Source organism: Lipophrys pholis (genome assembly GCF_963383615.2).
Source record: "Lipophrys pholis genome assembly, chromosome: 8".
NCBI lineage: Eukaryota > Metazoa > Chordata > Actinopteri > Blenniiformes > Blenniidae > Lipophrys > Lipophrys pholis.
In genome coordinates, this window is record NC_137630.1 from 17,444,008 (window position 1) to 17,456,066 (window position 12,059).

At 40.5% G+C, this 12,059-nt stretch overlaps 1 protein-coding gene across 1 annotated transcript in view; it reads left to right on the forward strand.

Annotated features, from left to right (window-relative positions):
* Window positions 1–12,059, forward strand: part of mical1 (microtubule associated monooxygenase, calponin and LIM domain containing 1) — a 33,109-nt gene that overhangs the window by 4,383 nt on the left and 16,667 nt on the right. Inside the window, exons 3-9 of the mRNA XM_080469225.1 lie at window positions 757–1,069; window positions 3,675–3,882; window positions 5,633–5,740; window positions 5,914–6,009; window positions 6,129–6,284; window positions 7,916–8,016; window positions 8,371–8,628. Coding sequence (XP_080325351.1) covers window positions 812–1,069; window positions 3,675–3,882; window positions 5,633–5,740; window positions 5,914–6,009; window positions 6,129–6,284; window positions 7,916–8,016; window positions 8,371–8,628 — 1,185 coding nt within the window. The 5' untranslated portion in view covers window positions 757–811. The remainder of the gene's footprint in view (window positions 1–756; window positions 1,070–3,674; window positions 3,883–5,632; window positions 5,741–5,913; window positions 6,010–6,128; window positions 6,285–7,915; window positions 8,017–8,370; window positions 8,629–12,059) is intronic.

A 12,059-nucleotide genomic window follows, 5' to 3' on the forward strand; every position in this document is an offset into this window, starting at 1 on the left:
GAATGCGCTTTTTACACATCAGCAGAAATCATAAATGACCTGATTCTGTTGTAAAAACCTCGTTTAAACCCAAAAAATAATGGCACAGTCTTGGTGACCTGACTACTGCAGGAGGCGCAGCAGTAGGAGAGTGAAATAATTGTCACATTTGAGTTCTTAAATGTGAAAATCAGCAGTTTTTAAGTGTTTTCCACTCGAGCAATTAATATCTTTTGGATTTGGGCCATTTGTTTAGACCGAGCAAGACACTCAAAAAACTCAGTCCTCCACAGCAGTTATTCTAGTCCAAACATATGGAAAAGCTTCTATTCTCAGTGTGTCTTTCAGACATACGTTTCCATTGAAGTATGAACTCCTGCCTACTGAGCTAATGACGGACGCAGCGTGAGAGAATGACACATTGACTGTGGGCGGGTCGGACAGCGCAAGGCAGTCGTGAAGTCAGAGATAGAGACCGCCACAGAAACCACGTTGAGGAAGTAACTAATGAATCAGCAGACCAGGTGACATGAAGCCTACAGCGTTTTAACATGTTGGCTATAATTAGTAGTGTGTGACTGTGGGGGTGGGGGGGGGGGACTTCCTACAGCACAGTAGGGAGAACATACAGGAGGCTGGAACACCTCTGGAAATGCCAACAATAAAGGAAGCAAGGAGCTCGTAACCCTTTGATCAGTTACAGTAAGCCTCTCCCCTGCAGCTCAGTCGTTCCAGGTAGGAAGAGTTAATACCATGATATAACCTTTGTCTCCACAGACAACCAGCAAATCCATTGAGCAGAAGCCAACTGGACCTGCAGACATCTTCATCCATGGCGAGCCAGGACTCTTCCAACCCGTCACATGCGACTTTTGACCTCTTTATTCAAGCGTCGAGGTGCGAGGAGGTGAAGCAGCACTTTGCAGACCTCTGCAGTCAGCTGGACATCAACCCAAAGGACTTCAGGCACTTTTACAGCCAGCTGAAGGAAAAGCTGAACTACTGGAAGGCCAAAGCGTTGTGGACCAAGCTGGACAAAAGAGCTTCTCATGCAGATTACCAGCAGGGAAAAGCATGCGGCAAAAACAAGGTAGCAGCAACCAGAAACGGTGTACTGTATCTTTAAAACACTTCACACCTAATTCACTAATAATGAATGATTGATTCTATTGCATTTACACATATAATTCACATTTCTTTGATTTTGAATATATTTATTCTCATAATATTATTCACAGGAAGTCAAGATTTTTATATTGATTTTTTATGAAAATCAGAAAAGTTGAAGAAAAAGGGTAGAAATTGAACATTAGATCACAGTTTACATTGTATGTTATCGGCTTTTAAACTCCTCCATCATTTCAAGTATTTATTATATAAAGAAGGTAGTAACTTCTCAGCTCACAATAGGCTTTGATGAAGTTGTCACTGTGGTTCCATCACCAAAAATATTTGAGAAGATAATCTAATTATAGCTCAGAGCATTACGGTTTATATATTTTTAGCTCCACAGATTTTAATCATATCACATGACCATGCAGGTCATTAAATTTTAATTTCTAATTTCTCATCCATGTTAAGAGCTGAAATAAATGGAGTGTTGAGAGATTACTTCCAACAAGGGGAATTGTTCTGCAGATACAGAAAGGACTTGAAGCCTCTGGCACCAGTATAGCACAGCACAAACTTTGTGTTACGCTTATGTGTGAGGCTAATATTATTATATATAATATAATAAAGTACCTTATTTATATAAATAATAATAGAAATATATAAACTCCATCACACCCAAAGCTGAACAAACTCAATGTTGGATTTCCATCATTTCCTTAAAGTAATGCTGGAAAACATTCAAGAACAACAATCATGGCTTTGGGGACCCAGCGTCAGAGACCCAGCGTCAGAGATCAGTTTGGGGACAGAGGTTTTCCTTACTCTGAAGTTGTTTAAATTAGATTTGCACATGCCAAAGGGAAATCAGAATAAGACCAATTGTAAAATGTGGGGCAAACACAGAAACTTCTCTTTGCTTTCATTCTGAAAGGTCCTGTGTTTGTCTGTTTGGCTTCAATGTGATGTTTTGGCCAATAGGCATTGAGGATGTTTGTGTGCAGCTTGTCTTTCAGGCAATATTCATTTTATTAGTATTTTTTGGTTTCTATGTGTTGGCCCCGTTTATGGTGCATTTTGTTAAGTCTTGACCTTGACTGTGGGGAAACGGTTTGAATCCCAGTTGCAGCAGGAAGTGTATCCGATGTAAGTTGGACTGAATTGCTGTGCTGAGCTCAGTAAATGAGAGCAGCAGAATAGACACTCTCTATTGTTATAATCCAGTTTATTTATAGGGCGCTTTTAACCAAGCTCAGAGACGCATTTTGCAGATTAAACAATAAAGTATGATTCGTAAAAAAAAAAAAAAACAAGGAACGAATACATGAAAAAGTTCAGACATTGCAAACATTTCAAGTTGGGCTAAAAGGATGAGTTTTCCATAGAGATTTGAACTGTGAAGGCGCTGCCCCTCCGGGTCTGGCTCTTGGTCCTAGGAGAGGTGGAGAGGAGCCAGTTTATTCTGGATGTGCTGGTTGATGGAGAGCCAGCGGAGGCTCTGGAGGGTGGCGGTGATGTTTGTTTGAGGAGTCACACAGCAGAGGTTTGAACATATTGAGATTTCTTGAAGGTTTTAGAGGTGGAATCAAAGAAAATGCTCCTCCAAGAGTTGAGATGAGACATGTTTCAGCTGCTGAGAAGGATGAGTGGGGACGGGCAATATTGGTCACTTGGACGATGTGAGGGTTCAACAGTTAGCTCAACTTCAAAGATTACGCATTGGAGGAAACCGTCAACTACCGTCACTCATTGAGAAAAGATTCGTACACAGCCATCCATTCTCTGCTGCTCTTTTTATTCATCACTTATATTTTATTTATACTTCACTGCTTTAATGATGGTGCCAAAGACAACATTTGGAGTGATTTTGTTCTTAAAATTACAATGACAATAAAGCATTGGTGGGAAATGTTACCACAGTTTGCACACCACAGTGTAATCATTGACACACTGGCAAAGGCCTGCTGCTGAATATCAGCCAACACCAATGGAACCAGCTTTTCACAGTCACAAAAACAACATCAATGCTTGTTTTGTTTTGTTTCATTTGGAAATTAAAAAATAAAATGATATAAGACTCTACTCATTTAATTTCCATTCACTGACAATAGTTTGTCAATAATACTTAAGATTTGGACTGACTTAAATTAAAGGAAATTATGTAAATCCATAGAAGTAAGTACATTTTATGTTATAGCACTTTCACAGATTAAACTCGCAATGTGCTTCACAATATGACCCAATAAAACAAATTACAATATGTATTGGTTGTAGCATCAGTCTGCACGTGCTTAGAGTCTGTGCCTGTTTAGATATTTGGTGCAATATGTTATGAGTGACTAAAAGCAGTTTTTAAGTAGGACACAGGCTCACTTTGCAAGCCCTAATAATTAACAGGAACATTGTCTTTACACTAGCTTGTTGGTGATGATGACACACTTGTTGACGGTCACCGCACGATAACAAGATTGCCCACCGCTGCAATGAAGCCTCTCTATGTTCTTATAACAACACAGTCATGGATTGTGAAGCACTTTTTCATCCGTTATGTAAAGGTATTTCTTTGCACGTCTCTCTCTTCTCAGTGTCTCGTGCTGGGTGCTGGTCCATGTGGACTGAGAGGGGCCATCGAGCTGGCTCTGCTGGGGGCCCAGGTGGTGGTGTTGGAGAAGAGAGAGTCCTTCTCCAGGAACAACGTCCTCCATCTCTGGCCCTACACCATCTATGACCTCCGCGGACTCGGAGCCAAAAAGTTTTACGGCAAATTCTGCTCCGGCACTCTGGATCACATCAGTAAGTAACGCTAATTGTTCTCAGCAACTGAAACAAGGCTTCACATGTAACTTAGCTTGAATTAATACATTTTATCGGTGTTAGGACATCAGTGACTTGCTTCACATGGTCCAAGTCCCCACTGTTGTCTTCATCGGTCAGGTCAAAGTTTATACCGCTTCATTGTAACGGATTCACTGAATTGAGTCACAGTGTTGTTAAATAGCAGCTTTTTATACAGATAATGAACTGAGGGGCTTCATACAGTGACAGAAAAAATATCAGAGGATTCAACCCCTCCATCCATTCGTCTTCTGTTAGATTAAATGAAGTCAGTCAGTCAACGTTGATATGTGTCGTGCTTTACAAAAAACTAGTTTTCCCTAAATGCTTTTTATCCATTATTTTAAGAAAATACAACGAAATATAGCATGCATCCAAAGAACTAGAATCAGGAAAACTCCAAATACACATAAATGCATAAAGATATAAATTACATGGCAATAGAAAGGACATTTCCGTGATCTAAGTGAGATAAAGTAAGAAATGGCTACTCCTTTTACTAAATACAGAAAGAACTAAGAAATAGAGCATATTGATAATAATTCAAAAGAAGGAAATATTGTTTGGCAAATTAATTAATATCCTTACTTACCCACATTTTTATGAGAATGCCTCACTGGTCACTGAAAGGAAAGAAGGAAGGGAAAGAAGTACTGTAGGTCTTGTGTTGGGGGACATCACCTTATGTGGAACGTGTTGAGGCTGGTATCAAATTACAGTCATGAAATCCACTTGATGGTACATCTAGCAGAGTCATTAGTATTGGGGACAAAGGGGTCCTGGAAGTTGGCCGGTCCTGTAGTGCGTGATATTGTCAAGGCAAATTAGTTGAATTGTCCCAGTTATACCGAGAAGACGAGCAGAGGGGAAAATACAGCAGCAGTAAAAGATGAAGAAGGAGTTATTGAATCGTGGGCCATAAAAAGCTCCTGCAGTGGATTCAAGGAATATTGAAAAAAGGAACCTTGAAGAATAATACATTTTCAACAAAAGATATTCATCTAGTGATTAAATATTCAAGATATAATTCAAAATATACCCTGCCTTCTCTCCTATTAAACTGTGATCGGATTCTGTCGGAGACTGCCTCATTGGCAAGATCATTTCAAAAGGAATAGGTTGAGGCCGGTGTCAAATTACTGACACATGCTTGAAGTAAACCCAGTATTTTTTTAATGAGAGAGCTTCAGGAATGTGATCTGTCATGTAAGAAATTAAGTTGGCTAGTTTATATTCAGATGATAAACTGAGCAGCTGCGTAGTGGAGATAAATAAGGAGGTCTTCAGCTGATATTGAGATGTGAATGATAAAAAACGACTACAGTGGATTGCCAGAATGTGAAAAATCTAAAAATGAGCTTAATAAAATAGATTCACATCAACAGAACTGTATCCTAAGTGGGCCACTATGTGCCACTCTCCCACAGACAAGAGCAATCCATCAAACAATAAAAAAGACACATTGAGGGCAAAAGCTCGGAGAAAAGACGCATTGAGATGCTCATGTGAAAATGATTTGATCAATGAAATAGCAAAATACAGTAATAGAATACTGCAGAGAAAATCGATTAAAATAGTGTATTTAATCTGAAACCTCTAGATTCTTTGTTTTAGAGCATAATGTCAGAGAGAATTATGGACTTTTAATCATAGTTACAATTGCTAGCTGCACATATTTCCATTGATCTAAGCCTTCCTGTGTTTGCAGGCATTCGTCAGTTGCAGTTGATCCTACTGAAAGTGTCACTTCTCCTCGGTGTGGAGGTTCACACTGGCGTGGAGTTTCAGGGCCTGATCGAGCCCTCGGGAGAAAACGGTATCTACATTTAACAGTCATCACTCTCCTCGGCCCTTCGCTTTTCTCATTATATCTTCCAATATTTTTATGAACTCAGAATATTTATGAAGCAGCCAGTGTGTATTTCAGTACAGTCATTACGAAACCTGCTGAGGTGCGGGACACATAAAAGTTTGATGTCTTTCTGTAAGGTTGGATGGCCAAACTGCAGCCGCGCTCTCACCCAGCCACAACGTTTCAATTCGATGTTTTCATCTCTGCCGGCGGCGGCAGGTTTGTCCCCGATGGTGAGACAGATATTTGCGCATGTTTGTTTCCTGTTATAGCGCTCAGCAACAATTTCGTAAGCCTCTACTGTTACACATAGTTTCAAAGCATGACTATTCAATCTTTTCCAAACTCTCAGGTTTCAAACATAAAGAGCTGAGAGGAAAGCTCGCTATCGGCATCACGGCCAATTTTGTCAACGGAAACACAGCTGCCGAAGCCCATGTGGCAGAGATCAGCGGTGTGGCCCGAATATATAACCAGAAGTTCTTTCAAGAGCTGCTGACCGAGACGGGTAAGTCTGAATCAAACTAATCTGCAGTCATCTTCAACGGGATGGAAGAGGACATCTGTGTGTGGAGTGACGCGGCTGTCAGCTCTTTAATTTACCGTCCGTCTTTCCATCTACTGTATGACAGCTGACAATGGGTGAAAGCAGGTCGACAGTCGCTCACAGGACAAACATGGAGGGACAGACAGTCACACACACTCACATTCACACCTACGATTTAGTCACTAATCAGCCCAACATGCACGTGTTCCCAAGAGAAATGACCCCACAGCAGAGAGGCTGGAACCAAACTGGGACCGTCAGAATTTAGTATTTAGCACCTTTCAGAGAGTAGAAAGTACTGCTTCATGGTAGGTACAGGGGCACCTTTAAAAAAAATCGAATTTCATCCCAACAGTGCATATTTCCCTATATTTTATATATGTTGTAAATACTTAAAATATTTAAAGGATTTTTCGGGGGAGTTTATTCTTTGCATTTAAATTTTGAAAAAATACATTAAATTTTTCAATAGTATTCAAATATTATGAGAGACACATGTATTACATGTTGTACATTTTGTCCATGTCTCTGTTGAATGCAGAAAGACAAAATGAGCGAATGTTGATTCGCTGGAAGATCTAAATCAAACAAAAACTAATTTTAGGGAGGAAGCAGGTGTACCTGTAGAAAACACAACGAGAACATGCAAATTCCACAGACAGGCTTAGAATGAAACCACCCGCCACCATGCAGTTCAGGTTCTCTCAATGTTTATTTAAAACATTATTTACACAGTAAAATGTAGTAGTGCTTCACACTGACAAATATCCTTTAGATAGTTAGATGACATAATAGTTTCTCCAAATTGCTGTTCAATCTAAAATAAAACAAAACCAAAAGCTATTGAGAAGAAGAGCTGGAGAACTCTTGCCTATGCACGGGGAAAACGTGCAAATTCTACACATAGAGGACAGGTCCCACGCAGAAATCAAATTGGGGTATTCAAGCTGTGAGGTGAGCGTGCCAAGCACTATACCATCATTCACACCCAGGATCAGTCAATAACTACAATATGTACAAGAAAAAAGGAAATCAATTGCATCTGATCAACTTGGCTTTTAGCTCCACTCAGAAAGAGGTGTGAAGTAGATTCACTGAACCATAAAATGACAACACAACTTCCTTATTTTCATGTTGTTTCTCAAGTTTTTTCCCCCCCTCCATTGTGCCCTGCTGCATGCATCAGCCCTGCAGGCATCAAACAAATGTTCACACTGCCAGTTTGGGTTCAGCCTGACGGGTGAAATGAGCACCAATGCTGCTAATCTGAGCTCCACATTTAATTTCCTGTGACGGCGTTAACACTGATGAAATCTGCCCTTCCTCTCTGACCTGCTGTGCAGCTTCTGCACTCTCATTTTCACCAAACTTTGCAGGTTTTTAAACTTGTGATCTTTATAATCATGTTTACTGTGATCACGCCCATTTTAACAGCTTCCAAAAGCCTCTCTGACCTCCCCGCGTGTGCCTCACCAAATCCTATAACTACTAAGCTAATGTTAAAGAGAAAATATCTCTGTGATCAACGTTGCCTTTTGGGTTCTCTCTCTCCTTACACTAAAAGCTCTCGCTCTCTCCTTTTTCTCTCCCAGGTATTGATTTGGAGAATATTGTCTACTACAAAGACGACACCCACTACTTTGTCATGACTGCCAAAAAGAAGAGCTTACTCAAGAAGGGGGTCATTAAACAGGTGAAAACAACACATCATTTACCAGGAAGAAGTGTGACTTCTATTGACACAAGCTACACCTCAAACCAGTAAAGTGAAAAGAAAGCAATCAGACAGATGAAACAGACAATCCCTTAATCATCCTCCTCTTCCCCTGCAGCTTTGCCTCTTTACAAATGCAGCAAAACAAGTAGAGCACATGTCTCTCTGTTTTATGGAAAAGGTGCTGTGAGTCATCAATAAGCCTCTCTCTCTCTCTCTCTCTCTCTCTCTCTCTCTCTCTCTCTCTCTCTCTCTCTCTCTCTCTCTCTCTCTCTCTCTCTCTCTCTCTCTCTCTCTCTCTCTCTCTCTCTCTCTGTGTGTGTGTTTATGCAGGACTACAGTGATGCAGAGCAGCTGCTGGCTCCTAATAATGTGGACCAAGAGGCTTTGGTTCACTATGCCCACGATGCAGCCCACTTCTCTACTGGTGGGAAGCTGACAGACCTGGAGTTCGCTCAGAATCACGCCGGCCAGCCCGACGTAGCCATGTTCGACTTCACCTGTATGCACCGTGCTGAGAATGCCTCGCTGGTCAGGGAGCGGAGGGGCAAGAAGCTGTTAACGGGTCTAGTTGGAGACTGCCTGGTGGAGGTAGGGGGCAGCACTTCAAGGTCACTTCCTTTGTTCACGTTTTGGGCCCGTCAGTATACATTTATCTCAAAAATACGATCCTGGTTCAACATCTCAGTACTGCTAATATAGGGTTTCTTAAAAATCCGCAGGAATAAATTATTACTGTATGATCAATATCAAATTCAGTGGGGGTATTTCTGTAAATAAAAATGTTTTTTTTTTTTAAAGTGGAGGTTAATATTTTCACTTTTTATAAAAGGCACACTGAATTACATATTTTGTAATATATATATATAATAATAATAATTGTAACCGGCATGACAGTAGCAGGAATATAAGTAAGGACATACCTACCTGACTTACACTTGCACACCTGGAGTGATGCTTTTCATTGTCCATTAATCCAAGAATATAATCTTTTAGACTGAAAATACTTAGAAAGTCCAACATCAACCAAAATGTGCTACTTGGCATAAGAGCATAGGTTTATTAGCAGGAGTTTTACTGTGATTAGCCCGAGCAAACTAAAACAAATCCAAGCATCCATTTGTTTCTAATTCAACTCATTAACAAGTTCCAACGTGCGGATAATAGATCGTCCTTCTCTATTAGCTGATGTAGCTGATCATCATATTGATGCTCACACTGTGCAACGCTTGTCCAGCGACCAACACGGCCATCTTCACTTTTTTAGACTTTTTTTTATTTTGCCCTTTAACGCCTTGCCTATGTGCTTCTACTATCGCTACCGTTTTGACTATACTTATATAAATAAACAATGGGAGCCATACATGTACATGTACTGACAAAAAAGCTGTTTGTTTTATTTTTACCTTCAGCTGACGCTAATGAGCGAATCAGTCATTAGACTCAATCAGACAGCTCAGCTCATGTGTCCCAGCAGCACGGCAGTAATACATCTGCTGTTATCTGCGCCTCAGTGTGACGGGAATCACTGAGTGAGAAAGGAGATGCTTTAACCAAGCAAGTAGTTACATTTTATCTGCAGTAAGTTGTACGTTAACTGCACTTTTTCAATAACCATTTACAAAGTGTAATAAGTTAATCATTTTCATTCAAAAATGTTATTTTAAATATACATTTAAAGGGGACATATCATGCTAAATCCACTTTTTTAGCCCTTAAATGCATTTTGTTGTATATTTAGAGTGTTTAGAAGTACAGAAAAGTTCAAAGTAGTCTCTTCAGGTGCTCCGTTGATATCTTTATATTCTGTTTTGGTCATATTTTGCGATCGGTTTCGATTTTTCTATTCTCTATTACGTTTTTTGAACAATGACGTCACAGTATTCTCAGCGGAACTGCCAAATTAGGACATCGACATTTCGAGCAATCCGCCATTTTTGTTTCTCGCTGCGATTTTGTAGTCCAACCGAAGTTACGAGAGGATAAGTCGAAATGTTCGGTTGTTGGATGTAGTAACCCACAAGCTTCGTTACACCGTCTCCCAGCATCAGAACCTTTTCGAAGTGCCTGGTTGAGTTTTATTTTTCACAGAAATGTACCCACATCTGTGGATAAGGTCATTTTTGTGTGCGCGAATCACTTTAAGGACGACTGCTTCAGCAACCTCCGCCAGTATAAAGAAGGATTTGCCGAAAGACTTCGTCTGATTGAGCGGTCAGTTCCTTCTATCTATGGAGACGACGAACAGAGCACTTCGGTAAGCTGTATATAACGCTAAAAAGTGTGATGATAAGACGTCCCTGTCATTGTTTTGTTAGCATTAGCAGTTGCACCGTCTTCATATGTTAGCGCTGTGTGCTCGTTTTAGATTATAATGTAACTTCTGTGTTAAATAGTCGTTGTAATACAGGCAGTATTGTAGTAGTGGGCATGGATGGAGAAGTTAGTGTAAATATAGTAACACACCATTGCGTTACATCCATATGAAGACGTTGTTCTTCAGGTGCATCATCGTCATTTTCATCTCGCTCCGCCGGGTCCGACTCTGGCTCCAACATGTATGGCTGGATGGACAAATCTTCCGTTGTTGACATTTTGTAAATAATGTGTGAATATAAAGTTTCTGCGCCGCTAGATAATTGTATCTGTTCTATCAAACTACAAAGATGGCCGAACAGGGTGACGTTGAACCGAGTGTCACCTCTGCAACCTGGAGAGGAGGCGGGGTATGAAGTGTCTCATTTGCATTTGAAGAGACCGCCCCAAAACGAGTTGCTCTCAGAAGCACATCAGAAAAGGGGTTGAAAAGGGGCCTGTGGAGCTATAATAATGAGGAATTCAGACCCAAGCATTGCAGTTTCGCGTTGTATAGACCACAACTGTATGATTTATATGTAAAAAGGAAGGATTTAAAAGCACGATATGTCTCCTTTAAGTTAAAAGTTAAACATGTTAAAGCTACACAGAGAAAAGTCAAAAAGGTCTCAATCTTATACGTGCACATGGAAGGGATGTTCTCCATATTGCATTCAAACCCACCATAAGGAAAGGCAGCAAACATGTAATCTAGATTAGAAGAAGCTTAATTGTTAGGGAGAGGCTCCAGAGAGTGGTAAAGGCAGCACAGAGGATCATTGGCTGCTCTCTCCCCTCCCTGATGGACATTTACATCTCCCGCTGCCTCAGCAGAGCTACGGATATTATCAAGGACAGCTCCCACCCTGGCTCTGACCTGTTTGACCTGCTGCCCTCGGGAAGGCGCTACAGGGTCATGAGATCAAAAACACACAGATTCAAAAACAGTTTTTTCCCCAAAGCCATAACCACTGTGAACTCTCGTATGCACTGACTTTACAGATTACCCCATAATGTGCAATATGATTTTTATAGTTTTTGTTTATTTCCTGTAAATACACTGTGTACTGTTCACAGGTCTGGACCGTGCACCTTACCCCCTACACCCCCCACCCTCCTTCTCGCACTATATTCTGCTCTTTTTAACTGCTGCACTGTCACTGGAGTTGTTTTTAATCTCACCGTACCTAGTACAAGTGACAATAAAAGGCATTCTATTCTATTCTATTCTATTCATTTAATTAAAGGACATCAAAAGGGCCACTCGAGGTGGCGCTTCAATTCCCATGCGAATTAATTTCAAACGACTATATGCAGGCTAATTCTGATGCTGGTCAGCAGAGAAAATCCTCAGACACGCCGAACACGCGTGAGAGAGCCAGGAGCTGCTGCACAAAGTGTATCACCACAGGATCCAGTTCATTTATTTCTTTATTCAAGGCAAGACAGGTTTATTTATACAGATATAGCTGCAGGGATTATATCTGCTTTCACTGTAACTGAAACTGTCAAAAGAATAACCTGAAACCATTTAAATGGCTACAGAGCTGTAAATGTTTAACCCTTGTATTAATATCCTGAAACTGCTGACTGTAAATAGCACGTGTACTTCTTATCACAATAACTCTAAGACTGTTTATGATATGTAGTAACTTCCAATATAAAGA